The sequence below is a fragment of the Periophthalmus magnuspinnatus genome, chromosome 22 (assembly GCF_009829125.3).
Source record: "Periophthalmus magnuspinnatus isolate fPerMag1 chromosome 22, fPerMag1.2.pri, whole genome shotgun sequence".
In the NCBI taxonomy this organism is placed as follows: domain Eukaryota; kingdom Metazoa; phylum Chordata; class Actinopteri; order Gobiiformes; family Gobiidae; genus Periophthalmus; species Periophthalmus magnuspinnatus.
Genome location: NC_047147.1, coordinates 23488158 through 23502276, shown reverse-complemented (window position 1 = coordinate 23502276; position 14119 = coordinate 23488158). Strand labels below are relative to the sequence as shown.

At 45.8% G+C, this 14119-nt stretch overlaps 2 protein-coding genes across 4 annotated transcripts in view; one reads left to right on the top strand and one right to left on the bottom strand.

Annotated features, from left to right (window-relative positions):
• The window catches only part of tecpr2 (tectonin beta-propeller repeat containing 2), a 32069-nt gene extending 31438 nt beyond the window's left edge, over positions 1 to 631 (bottom strand). For both annotated transcript variants that reach the window (XM_055230906.1, XM_055230907.1), the window contains exon 1: positions 396 to 631. The gene's annotated coding sequence lies outside the window, so the exon portion shown is untranslated. The remainder of the gene's footprint in view (positions 1 to 395) is intronic.
• Positions 632 to 887: 256 nt separating this feature from the next.
• On the top strand, positions 888 to 14034 carry znf839 (zinc finger protein 839). Of its 2 annotated transcripts, none has more exons than XM_055230908.1 (16): positions 888 to 1555; positions 2394 to 2606; positions 3159 to 3305; positions 4073 to 4141; positions 4221 to 4538; positions 6094 to 6804; positions 8041 to 8303; positions 9579 to 9786; positions 9928 to 10044; positions 10114 to 10209; positions 10330 to 10422; positions 11088 to 11255; positions 11433 to 11522; positions 11661 to 11745; positions 11814 to 11892; positions 13562 to 14034. In XM_055230908.1, exons 1-16 carry the CDS (start codon positions 1262 to 1264, stop codon positions 13845 to 13847), a joined length of 3237 nt encoding a protein of 1078 aa, XP_055086883.1. In that variant the 5' UTR covers positions 888 to 1261; the 3' UTR covers positions 13848 to 14034. The 2 variants fall into 2 exon arrangements, with proteins under 2 accessions (XP_055086883.1, XP_033843671.1); XM_033987780.2 differs by having other exon boundaries at positions 9925 to 10044.
• The last annotated feature ends 85 nt before the right edge of the window (positions 14035 to 14119 follow it).

The following is a 14119-nucleotide window of genomic DNA, read 5'->3' as shown; positions in this document are numbered from 1 at the left end:
CCCGCTGGCTAAACGTATATTTAAATAAAATATGACATTATAAATGTAATTAAACAGAGCCGAATAACACAGAAGACCCTCCTGCACCTTCTGAAAGGCTGTAAAGACTTTAGACCAGCCTCTGTGGGTATAAAACACGAGTAAATACGTTAAATGACACAAGGTTGAAGCCGGGGTCGTTTATGGGTGGATATTGTTGTGTCAGTCGCTATAATCTGATCGAATGTTTGATGTTCCGTCTTTAAAAGACCCAAACGTGAGGAATGAGCGTTACAAGATGAAAATGCGTCTGTTACGGTCTGTTAAGTATCAAAATGTGACAAAAGTGAGTGTGTTCGCGATGCTAGCTATAGCAGGAGGCTAGCTCTGACAGCGGCGCCAATCCCCGGTCTTACGCGGCTCTGGAGGGTCCGGGAGGGTCCTGGAAGGTCCGGGTGGGTTCAGCGGGGTCCCGGGGCTCTACAGGCCAGGAAAGAGGCTCTGGAGTCCGGGCAGAAGAATCCACAGCACCGGGGCATCACTTGGAACACATCCACCTGACATCGCCCCGAAGCGTACAGCTGAAGTCAACAAACCGCGTCAGCCTCCGGGAGGAGCGGGGGACTGCAGGGACCAGGACCGAACCAGGACTGAATCAGGACCGAGCCAGGACTGAACCAGGACTGAGTAAGGACTGAACCAGTACAGACTACACACGTAAGAAAAGACGGGGTATAAAGTACAAACAGTTGTTGCTTTTTATTTTGGATAAAGCACACAAAGAAGTTACAGTTATTACACACAACGTGCACATAGCACAGTAGTGGCAGATGTTATTACTGTTATATTGCAAATACTTTGTACTTGCTTCACTTCAGGTAATTCAAAAAACAGGAGCAACAGGGGTGTATTATTGTCATGTAGTAGATGTTAAATTAATTTCAGTGAGTTTCTGAGTTTTGAGTCCAGTCCAGCGGCTCCAGTCCGGGCTCCTCTGGCTCCGCTCTGCACACAGGCTCCAGTCCGGGATTCGCGGGCTGCCGGCGGCAGAGGCTAATGCTAAGGCTAGTTCAAAACTGCCCCGCTAACCGTTACCGTTTCCCCCACGGTTTTCCCGTTTTAGCGCGGATCCGTGAATGCCCCTGTCGGCTCCCGCGTCTGAACCGCTTTACCCCCGTACCAGTACCGCCCTGCTCCCCATAAACCCGCGTTTAGCCCGCACGTCTCCGGAGAACCAGCGCAGGCTCGACCCGCCGCCTGCTGCACATTAAGCTCATCCAAAATGGCGGACACGGAGGATGACAGCGGTTCGACCAGAACAATACCAGCCGCCGACCCGCTCCAGAACCCGGCCGAACTGACCAGCGCTCCCGGGAATAGTCCTCCGGCGGCGGACCCGACTCCCGAGCCGAAGGACGGCGCTCCAGGCGCTCAGCGGAGCGCAGAACCAGGCCACAGCGGCACCACGGCCGTGGAGGAACCGCCAGCTCAACCCGATCCGCAGAGCTCCGAGCCCGGGGACAGTTCGGAAGCAGTGGCCGCGGTGCCCGACGCCCAGCCCGGAGAGAGCTTCCAGGTTCGAACCGCCCCCGCGAAAGGGGCGTACATCCGCTCTGAAAGAATATATTTAATACCTAAATACTGTTTTATAAACGAGAGTCGCTCCTCCGATTGTTTTGGTCCGGTCTCTCTGATCAGGCTCCACTGCAATTTTCCTCCAACATTTTGACAAAGATGTGACGTTACTGAGTTTAGGATGAACGGAGCTAAAAGTATTTAATTCCACTCATTCTTTCATGGTTCCTCTGTCACAGTTTGGACCTTAAACCCGCGGTGGTGGTGTTTCTAACGTGGACACAAAGTTTAAGCGCAAACGAAGCTCCCGCCTTTCAGTAATGTGTCGCAGTGTTTCTTTAGCGGGTCCTGCCTTGTTATTCTCTTTCTTTTATATCCATCTTATAATTACATTCTTCTTTGTTATATAAACGTTTAACTTTATCCCTGTTAGGGCTTTATCTCGAGCCGTACCGTTAAACCGCTGTTTGAGATATTAGACTTATCTCCGCCGCTCCTGTCATCCGGAGGTCTGTCTCTCCCACTGCTCAGTTTGAGTCCTGGCGCTCTGGAGCTTAGAATGATACAATATTCAAATTCTTATGACCACTGGACTAAAAGCATCTGCCCCTCTGGTTCTCTGCCCCTCTGGTTCTCTGCCCCTCTGGTTCTCTGCCCCTCTGGCTCTCTGCCCCTCTGGCTCTCTGCTCCTCTGGCTCTCTGCTCCTCTGGCTCTCTGCTCCTCTGGCTCTCTGCTCCTCTGGCTCTCTGCTCCTCTGGCTCTCTGCTCCTCTGGCTCTCTGCCCCTGTGGCTCTGCTCCTGTGGCTCTGCTCCTGATGTCTTTTCTCTGCTGCTTCAGGTGATGTCTGTTCCAGAACAGACCCTCCAGACCACAGATCAGAACCAGACAATCACAGTCCTGGATTCTGGAGAGCTGCTCTTGGGGTCAGAGTTTGCCAACACCACCATCCTGTATGTCCAATCAGACGGCAGCCTGGTAGAAGGGGCGGGACTCACGGCGGAGGAGCAGCGACTGATCCTGGAACAGCTCTCCAAGCAGACTGTAGTACAGGTATGTGAAGGAGGGCATCTGACCCACAGGGAAAGATTTCAACGAAAAATATTGGCGATGATTTAAAGGCAGATAGAATTCACTTGAGGTACTCTGTGCTCAAAACAAACACTTTTACCTGTCCCTGTCACATTTTAACATGTTAAAAATGTGATAAACCTGGTCACAAGAATGGTGATTAACAGAGTGGACAAAGTGAAGAAACCGTTTCTTCTCACAGTGATTTAAGTCACTATCATATGTACATTAGTGTATGTAGAGATTTAAAGATGGAACAGTACATTTTGACTCAATATTTGTCGTGGTACATTTCTTTGTAAAGTTGAATAAGTCGGTTGAATAAGTCACTTCTGTGACTGATTATCATTTCCATTCTAATATTTATCTGTTGCAGCTCAGGCCTTTTAACTTTAAAATGGTTTACTGGGATTTTCCTACATTTTTGTTATTGTTTCAGAGGTATAAAGTCCTTTCAATATTATATATTTTTTCAAAATGTGTTGTGTGTGGTGACAGGTCTGTAGACCGCTCCTAACGCTGGTGTCTTCTCAGGTGTCAGATCAAGAGGCTGCAGCTTTACTCCAGGGAGCTGTGGTCCAGAGCCCGGTCCAGACCCAGACAGAGACCCAGGTACAGACCCAGGTCCCGACTCAGGTCCAGGCCCAGGTCTTGACCACAGCCTCACCAGGACAGCCTCAGGTGAGAGTCGATATCCTGGTTGGGTCTTTAATTGGATGTAATCAGACTATTTACAGGCTGATTTTGGTCTAAACGCCTCAGAATGTTTAGGCCAAAATCAGCCTGTAAATAGACTCCTCGAACTTTTCTTCACACAAAGTTGTTCAGTCATGATGTGAAGGAGAAAACAATTACAGAACCTTTTTTATAATTTATAGTGATGTCACGCTGGGGGTGTTCTACACGCATGTCTATGGTGGAATGTTCAGCAAAGAGATACAGTGCACACATTAGCAAGCACACTACAAAACAAAGTTTTTTGACAATCTTCAAACTGTGTTTAAACAATACATTTTCAGGAGCCTGTGGTCAATTTGAGCGTTCATGGTTTGATTATACACAAAAACGTGAGAGTGACTAACTGTTGGCTAATGCTAGCTAGCTTGCGACTGCAATGTTACTTGAGAGGGACTGACTGTACTTCAGCTAATTCAGTTCTTTAATCTGAGCTTTCTTTTAACACAATCTAGAGATAAAGTCTAACTTGAGTAATAGAGCCTCAGATAGAGCAGTGCCTACAGATAGCATCACATCCCCAGAGAATGTTGATGATATCAACTGCAAAGTATCAGTTTTGTATAATCTGTAATAAAAAGTGGTGTTTAAAGGAAATAAGAGCCATTCTCCATTCCTACACTAGTATAGGTTCATATTGGGTATCGGCAGATACATATAGTAGTGATATCGGTATCGGTGCATATCTAGTTCTGATCCTGTTTGTCCTCCAGGTGCAGACCCAAGTCCAGACACAGAGCCCTGGACTGGACCCAGGTCAGCTCCAGCAGGTGCTGAACCAGGTATAAACACAAAAGTCCACTCTCTTGACTGCACTGTTATATATTCATTTATACTACTTTTAACTCCTCTGGTCCTCAGGTGTCCAAAGCCCAGGTCCAGTCCGGTCCAGTTCAGATCCAGGTGGTGTCTCAGAGTGGACTCACCGGAGCCTCACAACAGCTGAAGACTGTAGCTCAGCATGTGGCCAAACAGAGCCCCAAAGCCACCCTGCTGCAGACCCAGACTAAACCAGGACTAACCCAGGTCAGACCAGTACTCACCCAGACTAAACCAGGTCTAACTCAGGCCAAACCAGTCCAGATGCAGACCATCAGCCCCAAACCTGCAGTCACCAAAACCCTGAGCCCCCCGAGTCTCCTCCAGAAGAGCACTCCAGTGCAACTGCTGCAGAAGAAGGTAAGCTCTGGGACTGAAGCTAATGCTAAGGCTTGCACTAACCCTAACTGATGTGGTGGTTTATCCAGACCAGCCAACGGCTGATAAGTGATATTTTGGGCTGATATGCAGCAGAGCACCATGGCACCATAGTAGAAATGATGTGATGGACTCACACCCTGTTCTACTTCCACCAAGTGGCGTCTTCTCACCATAGAGTTAATTATTTACCCTAAATTTCGGACTATAAGTTGCTACTTTTTTCCCCACGCTTTGAACCCTGCGGCCTATACAACAGTGTGGCTAATGTATAGATTTTCACAGGCTAATGGCCACTGGGGGGCACTCTCTACCAGTAAATGACTTGGGGAAAGCTCATGTGCTGAAGAATACACTAGTTTTGATTTTGAACTGTCGTTTTGTGCATCATGCACACATCCTCATCACAAAAAACACAGGAAGAAATGCAGATGATGGCGCTTTTAAGTTAAAGGCAATCGATCTGGCCATCAAAGAAGGAAATAGAGCCACTGCAAGTAAGTTTGTCATTAATGAATTAATGGTGCGGCAGTGGGAAGAACTTAGTCAATGTAAAAAGACGACAAAAGCTTTCAGAGGAAATAAAAGCAGATGGCCCATGTTGGTGCTGTTATTTTCTAAACATACAGGTATGGTCATCCCATGTTGATGGCGTCTTGGAGCCGTACTGCAGATCTTCAGGCACAGTTTGAAAAAAAAAAGAAGTGTGCCTTAAATTAAAACTCAAAAAACCTCTGTTTACAGTCTGTCTGTGTAAACATCTCATGTTACATTATGAAAACTTGCGGCTTATATTCAAGTGTGGCTTATATATGTACAAAATTAATTTTCTTTTGTAGTTTAGCTGGTGCAGCCTATATTCAAGTGCACTCAATAGTCAATTTATGGTAATTCTTTGTTGTGAAGAGGCCACAAAAAACATTGTTTTTCCTTGGGGTTAAGGGAGGGTCAGGGGTGGCCAGCCTGAACCAAATGTTTGATATGCCAAAAAGTGCAAATATTGGCTTCATATATTGTTCCATCTCTACTACACATTTGTTTTTTATTACCAAAATAAATACAGAAGATTATATGATGTAGTAGAGGGATCTATCCAACGAACTGCTCTGTTCCAAACAAGGAGTGAGGTTGGGGGCAATTTGGCTCCATCAGCTCCAATTCACTTTCTAAAAACTGTGACCCCTCCCTCTGTAACAGCAGCTATCAGGCTCGTTATTTTGGTCTTAAATTGTTTTTTTTTAAACTCACTCTACATGATCCTGGGTTTTTTATTTTACTATTTTGTCCTGAAATCAAGATGTGAACATTAATAATGGACCAATCGTGCACCTTTTTTCCCAGAGTTTGGCTCTTTGGTTGCTATGATACTCGTCAGAATTTCAAATATGGAACTCTGCTCCTGATTAGCCGCTTTAACTGCTAGCCTCAATGAGCTTCATGGAGCTGAACACTGTGGCTAACGTACCATTCAGTCCTCTTCTTTGTATGGTCTGTGTGTGGTATGGAGAATAAGCACTAAACCTGTTTTCTGTCACAGCCTGAGCCAGTCAGGATCCAGATCCAGGTCCCGTCCAAAGGAGACTCGTCGGCTCAGATCTCCAGGCCACAGTTGCTCACGCTGCAGTCTGTAGTGGGCCAATCCGTGGTGGGCCAGTCTGTGGCAGGGCAGTCGGGGCCCATCTTCCTGCAGCAGAGTCCTATGGAGCCACTGCAGATACTTGTCCCTGTGGTCTCCCCCAAAACTGTGTCCTCCTCTCCCATCCGAGTCCAGGTCCAGACTCCCCCTAGACCCACCATTAAGGTCCAGAGTCCCGCTCGGACCGCCACCATAACCACCATCACCCCGGCAACCGGCACCACCATCACCACCAAGACCACGCCCAAACCCCTCACAGCCCCCACCCCCCTGATCAGAGTCCATGCGCCACTAAAGACTGCCGCCCCCCTCAGCTCACCGCAGAACACCAAAACTGTCATCACCAAAACTATAGTCCAGAACTCTGCTCCCAAAAGTCCCAGTGTGAACCAGAACTCTGCCCTCAAACCCACACAGACCCTCCAGAGCCAGGTTTCTGGTACTGCTCCCAAACCTGACTCAGAGTCCAGACCAGAGTCCAGACCAGAGTCCAAACCAGACCAGAGCGCCTCTGCAGACAACCAGGAGCTCAAACCCAAAAAGCTCAAGAAGAAAGAGAAAAAGGCCATCAAAATCCAGACTAGGTCAGGACGAGTCTCCAGACCTCCCAAGGTGAGTCATCGACCAGGGTTAAACCTGGTTTAGTCCTCGTGTAGAGCCAGGGTTTGTTTTGATTTTGTTTTGGCCCTGGTGTGTACTAGACAGGGTTCCCACATGTTCTGGAAATTCTGGAAAATATTTTTTGTGTTTTTCCAGGACATCTGACCTTTTTCTAAATTCCCATGTGTTTTACATGTCCTCGAAGTCTAGATTTAGTCCTTGAAAACATCTCAACACTTTACTTTGCTCTTTATTGGATATCAGCTTGATAGACCCCTGTTGGAGCAGTTGTTTTTTTAAACGTTCCTGTTATGAGAGGCACACTGTAAGAACCATTGAAACACAGACAATCGTCAACATTTTTCTTGTTCATGAAGTGGATGTGATGGGTTCACACCATGTATAAATCTGTTTATATTCTGTACACAGTCCATGGTTCACACGAGTTCTTCGTCTGATTAGAGTTCCTCCAGAAAATCATTTTGATGATGTACTTTAATGTATAATTAATCTGTATTACCATATTTTCCAGACTATAAGTCGCACTTTTTTCATAGCCAGGAGTGTGACTTATACTCAGATGCCACTTATATGTGAAATTATTAAAATATATAATTTCACATCTTTGTTATTGTCAGACTGACAACCGCGAGAGGGCACTCTAGTCTTGTGTACCAGTATGACAGCCATGCAGAAGTGGTGCGTCATCTACTTCCGGAGTTGGCAGAGTTGTTCAGAAGTGACACCAAGGATGAAGAATTCAATGGATTTAGTGATTTGGAGAGAGTAAACTTGTTAACTAAATCATAAAAATAAGCTATCTGATTAACTGTTAATATCTTACGTTGACATACCAGATATGTATTCAGTTCTGTCTATGCTTCATGTAGCTGAATAAATATAAATGTGTTACGTTAGAGTGCTGTACTGCTATTCAGCCTGTTGTGGGAACCCTGGGCTGTAATGTGGATAGGACAGTATTGTTTTTGGTAATCGTCTTGTCTGTGTCGTGATACTATTTTTGTTCAGACTAAATCTACTGAGCTAAAAAAAGTGACTTATTCATAAATCTTTGTGTTCTGATTAAGGCCTCTGTGAACTTTGCTCACCAGGGTCTGTGAGCTGCGGCTCAGTGACCCTGGTTCAGTCCTGGTTCAGTCATGGTTTAGTCCTGCTTCAGTCTCTGCTTCAGTCCTGAAGCACGACTGAAGCAGTCCTGCTTCAGGCTATCTTTCTCTTTCTCTCCAGTATAAGGCGAAGGATTACAAGTTCATAAAGACAGAGGACCTGGCAGACTCACATCAGTCGGACTCTGACGATTACTCAGACATGAGCGAGGAGGAGGAGGGACGCACTGCAGCCCCACTCCCCTCTGGACACGCCCCCTCAGGCCCCGCCCCCTCAGAAGACTCAGACTCTGTGGTCTGGTACAGCCTCAAGTCTAGGTCTTTCCAGTGCCAGAGCTGTGACAAGGCTTATATCGGAGTGGGAGGGCTCAATCGCCACTACAGGTCAGTGTTGATACTTTGCAGTGACATCACTGTGGGGGTGTTCTACATGTATGTCTATAGTGAAATGTTCAGCAGTTACCATGGAGACACAATGCGCACATTAACACTGATTTTCATACTATCTTAAAACTTTAGTATTTAAAGAGCACATTTTGACTTCACATCTGAAGGGAGGAGCTAACTACACTGTGACCAGTCCGAGCGTTCATGGTCCTGTTTAGGAGTTAGATTTTTACACAGAAAGGTGCTAATGCTAGCTAGCTTGTGACTGTAATGTTATTTGAGAGGGACTTATTTAACAGCACAAATCAGCTCACCTGTTGTACTTCAGCTAAGTCAGTTCTTTATGGTCAGATTGTGTTAAAACAAAGCTCAGATTAAAGTCTAACTTGAGTAACAAAACCTCAGACAGAACGGTCCCTACAATTAGCATCACACCCCCAGAGAATGTTGATGACACCAGCTGCAAAGTACCAATAACTCTAACTCGCATGTATACACTGTCCCTCTGAGGAAACGTGCAGACGTCAGTCTAACCTCCAACTCACATGTCAAATATTCAAATTTCATATAGTCAAAAACCTGTCCACCTTATTCTGCCCCACCCACTTTTACCTCTGACCCTTCCAGATTTCTCATGACCTATCCTCACATCTCAATAACACTCATCTGTTTCTGTTGTTTTGGCACTTCCTGGTTTAAAGTGAATCCTGTTCACTTAAAGTCTCTGTACCTGATTTTTACCTTTTTAAAAACATGGAAAACAGATCTAGTTCATTTTAAAGAATTTGTAGTGGTCCCAAGTTATTCCTCACTTACCTTATGCATGAACATTCTAATTATTCACCACGATGAGTTTATAAGCACTTTTCACAACTTTAAGAGGCCACAACAGTCTTGCCATCTTGGTAAAGCTAGCATGCTAATTACACACTTCATGATTCTAAGATAATAAAACCATTTATAATGAGATGCAGATAGTACACAGTGGACTTGTTCTAACCGCAAGAGCTGTTAATACAATATATCTGTACTGAGGTGAGACACGTTTAACACTTGGGGTGATAACTCGAGTACTGGGACTTTCAAAATATAGAATGAGAGAAAAGGAGTCTGTTGGTTTGAGGTGGTCCAAAGAAACAAACAGCCAGCTGCTAAAATGTGATCAACGTCTTTCATTTGTGTAAAAATGATCATCTGACAAACACGTTCCTCTGTCCCTGTCTCTGTACATTGAATCTAAACATGTCCTTCACTTGTCTTCTCTATACTCAGATTGAACCCGACTCACGGAGACCCCATCACACCTGAGGACACAGGAGAGAAGGCCCCGCCCACAGGAGACAACGGCCAATCAGAGGAGCCCAAGACCTCAGGAGACCACAGCCAATCACAGCAGCCCAAAGCATTGTCGCCGGGTGGAGACGACAGTGAGGACGATGATGAGGAGGAGGAAGAGGAAGAGGATGAGGAGGAAGACGAGGTACCACCCAGCGCCCTCTGCAGGATCCTCTTCTCTCTCTATTTGGCGCTCTCTCTTTTTTGATTGGCACTTCTCCCCTTGCTCTGATTGCTTCTAGCTACTCTATTTCTCTTTTCTGATTGGTTACTCTTTCCTCAGGAGGATGCCCCACCCCTAAGAGGGGGCATGCACAGAGGTCCAGGGCGTCCAAGGGGGCGTGGCCGAGGCCGTGGCCGAGGGAGGGGCCGTGGGCGGGGGCGAGGATTCGGCATCAGTAAGGTCAGACTAACTCTGATGCCCTCCCTCTTATGTGTCAGAGTACAGTCTAACTCGGATACCCTCCCACAGGTGTCAGGTCTGGGTCGGGGCCGTAGGGGGCGTCCTCCTAAACTGAGCTACAGTGCAGAAGAAGAAGCAGACCGGAGAAAAGACCGCCTCCAAGAGGTCAGAGGTCAAACTGTATACTGCGTGCGTGTTCATTGTGTATAAATGTTCAGGTGGCGGATCAGTCTGAGGACCTCATGGATGTGTGTGTCTATATAATGTGTATGTATATATGTTCAGATGGTGGATCAGTGTGAGGATGAAGACCTCATGGACATAGTTCTTCCGCGTCTCTCCAAAGTCATGAGTCTGTGGGAGCTGCTGCTCGCCAAGGTATTTATTCATGTTTTTATAAATGATTCTAATAATGAGCCTGAACATAAACCTGGACAAAGAGGCAACATGTGTTTTTTGATACAACAGGTGAGCTGATTTGTGCTGTTAAACAAGTCCCTCTTAAATAACATTAGTCATAAGCTAGCTAGCATTAACCAACAGTTTTTCAGTTAGTCACTGTCACCTTTTTGTAACAGGACCATGAGCGCTGAGATTGATCACACGCTCCTGAAAATGTGCTCTTTAAATCACGTTTGTGTGTTCAGACAATCATAAAAATATTTCAGCAGTGTTTGCTAAAGAGTGCAATGTGAAAGAAAAATTCATCTGTCACAGGATAAAAGGTTGTAGAAGTGAAGACTACAATGTTTGGCTGCTCATCCAAGCCACTTCTTCAGTTCTGGTCAGATTAGTTGTGGACACTGCCTTATATCCATCTGAAGGGAGGAGCTAACTACACTGAAACTAACACACCTGTTTGTTTACCATTACACTACAAGTGTGAACTGTGCCTGAATCATTTTTAGCATAATCATTCAGGCCCCTAATGGGCGCTTGCACATCTGTTAGCATATTGGCTATTAGCACACTGGCTAGCCCTACTGTTTTCTTAGTTTTGGCTGAGTTGTTTGTTTACATGTTTGTTTCTTTGTTTCTGTCAGGTGGAACGTGGAGGGTCTCGCCCTTCGTTTCCGGACATTTACCGAGAGTTTGAGTCTCTTCAGACGCAGGTCCGACAGGCGGCTCAGGATTACATCACCAACCCCCCATCCGCTGCCGCCACACCCACTGCCACCGCACCCACACCGCTGGAAGTCAGGAACATTGAGGTGAGAGACCGGACCGGGACCGGACCGGACCGGGACCGGACTGGACCGGGACCGGACTGGACAGAGCCCGGACCGGACTGGACTGGACTGAGACCGGGACGGGACTGGACCGAGACCGGGACTGAACCAGGAAGAGACCATGCCCATGCCTCAGTCCTCATGACCTATCTGCTCCAGGTGGCTCGGTGTCTGGGGATCCTGGACGAGGTGAACCGAATGAAGGTCGTCCCTGGAACCTCCTCCACCAAGAACGTGCGCTACATGGAGGTAAGTCCAGGCCTATAACTGTCTACAGGGTCTGGAGGAGGATCTGACCCAGTGTAGAGGAGAATTTTACCCGGTCTAGAGGAGGATCTGATTTGGTCTAGAAGAGGATCTTCTTGATTGTAAATGTTTTTGTGACAGAACTCAAAGATGCTTCCTCCGTCAAAGCGTTTTAAGATGGAGAACAGTGTGGTGCATCAGAATGGCCTGGAGTCTCCAAAGACAGGTGAGCCACAAACTACAAGGGTTCTGGACCAGTTCACATCAAGTTATTACTAAGTCCTATTGTTCCAGATCCTGTGAGTCCCCTGAAGACCTCTGTCCCAGTGAGTTCTCTGCCTCAGGAGCTCCGCCCCCCAGCACCAGAGCCCAGGTCAGTCCTGCTCTCGTCCTGTCGTACTCCCTCCGTTGTTCTGTCTCAGTCCTGTCTCTCAGATTGTACTCTCCCTCCCTTTTGCCCTGTTCACACAGGGTTAGTTTTTTCTGTGGTCCTCTGGTAAATAAATAAAACATCAGAAATACAGACTTATTTATTTGTATTATTTTTATTTATTGGTCATCTAATTCTGTTAAAATGTCTGAGGAATCACAGAAGATAAAACTCAGGGACTTTTTACAAACTTACAGCTTCTCGGTCGAGTCTAATCAAACTCTGCTCCCCAGGTGAGTTTAGTCCAGGAGCCGGCAACCTTTAACACCCAAAAAGCCATTTGAACCCGGTTTCCACAGAAAAGAAAACATTAGGAGCCACAAATACTTTTTGACATCTAAAATGAAAATAACACTATATGTATACACTATGTCACTAAACAATGAAAAATATTTCTAAAATATCTGCATAAATATTTTTTTTACCTGGTTAAACGGACTTCTGCTCCTGAACCTCTGCACTGTATGAAGTCACTTTCATCTTTACGCAGCACTGTAAGCTGTCATCTGTGAGGCGTGAGCGGTGTTTGTTTTTAACATAGTTCATTGTGGAAAACAGCTGCTCACAAACGTGTCTGATTTTCTGCACAATTTCACTCAGGTGTTCTGAAATCTTAATGAATGACTCTTTCGTATATTCTGTCTGAAGAGCTTCCCATGCCTGACTATTTCCTGAGCAGCCACAAAACTTGCATATGTAGTTAAATTTGCAAACTTCATCCACTTCTTGAATTGATTTTTCCTCAGTTCAGCCTTCCGTATCAGTTGCCAAACAACATTTTTCTCTCTTCTCCCTCTGAATATTTTTCAGCAAAGGCTGTGTTTTTATTTTGGAAATGTCTTGCGATAAAAGCAGTGTTTTGACGGGTATACCAGCCTCCATGAGTGTGATGCTTATTTTGAGCAACAAAAAATTATTAAATCTAATTTTAGTTTAATATTTCAAGATCACAATAAGCTTCCAATTTAGAACTACAATAAAAAAACAACTAACAAATAAATAAAATACACTTAAATGAAATACTTAATTTTCCCAAGCCACATGGAGCCACAGAACAAGGATGAAAGAGTGTTGCCGACCCCTGGTCTAGTCAAACTCATTCAAACTCCCGTGTCAATGCTCATGTCTGTGTTCGCTTCAATCCACAGCCCAAAGCCAGGTCACATCAGTGACAGAATGTCTGTTATTTTAGTTCATATCTGGACCTGAAATGGGCCAATCTGAATTCACAGATCTGAGAGATACTGTTTTTTAAGTTGTTTTTTTGACAGTTAAAATGTAAAAACCATCAACGTTGACAGTGGCTCAATTGATAAGAGTGTTTGTCCACTGATCTGAAGGTTGGTGATTCAAATCCTGCTCTCGACATAGATATCACTGGTAGAGGGGTCCGATCTACAGACCCACAGGTTGGCCATGCAATCCCACCTCCCACAGATGAATGCTGTCATTGTGTCCTTAGGCAAAACACTTAACCTCTCTCCTTTTGTTCTAATCCTCTCCTCTCTGCTTTAGTCCTAACTCATCTTTTTGTGTCCTCAGTCCTTCCATGTTTCCTCTCTCTCCTCCTTCAGTCTCAGCCCTGACCCCCTCTCTCTTTCTCTGTCCTCAGTGCAATGGAAGTGGACGTGCTCTTGTCCAATCAGGAGGCAGATCCCTGTGACATCACTGCACAAATGAACGAACTGGAGGAAGCACTCAAGTCCCCACCCCCTTCTACAGACGCCCTGCCCCCTGTTACTGTGCCATGCGACCGATCCTCAGACATGCCCACGACAGAAGCCCCGCCCCCAGCGCCATGTGAGGCCACAATACCAGACCCCACGCCCTCCTCGGCAACTCCCGCCCCCCCAGCAGCAGAGACTGCACCCCCCGCAGCAGAGACTGGCTCGGTGTAAAGTTTTAGGAGTTTTTTAAACGTTTGTAGGTTTTTTTTTCTCTTCTCGAGGAAACGGACAGGACTCGGACGCTTGGGTTTGTTCATCGTTTCATGTTCCTCCAATAAACTCTTCACCATCAAATGTGTTTTTAAATTTGTTAAAATCCGTTTGTACAAAGGAAATAAAAGAGAAGGCTTGTCTCGTTCTTCTGCAAACCCTTAAATCGATTTAGAAACATACAAGTGTACAGTGTATTAGATTACATCACAAGTGAGAGCGCAAAAGTCCAG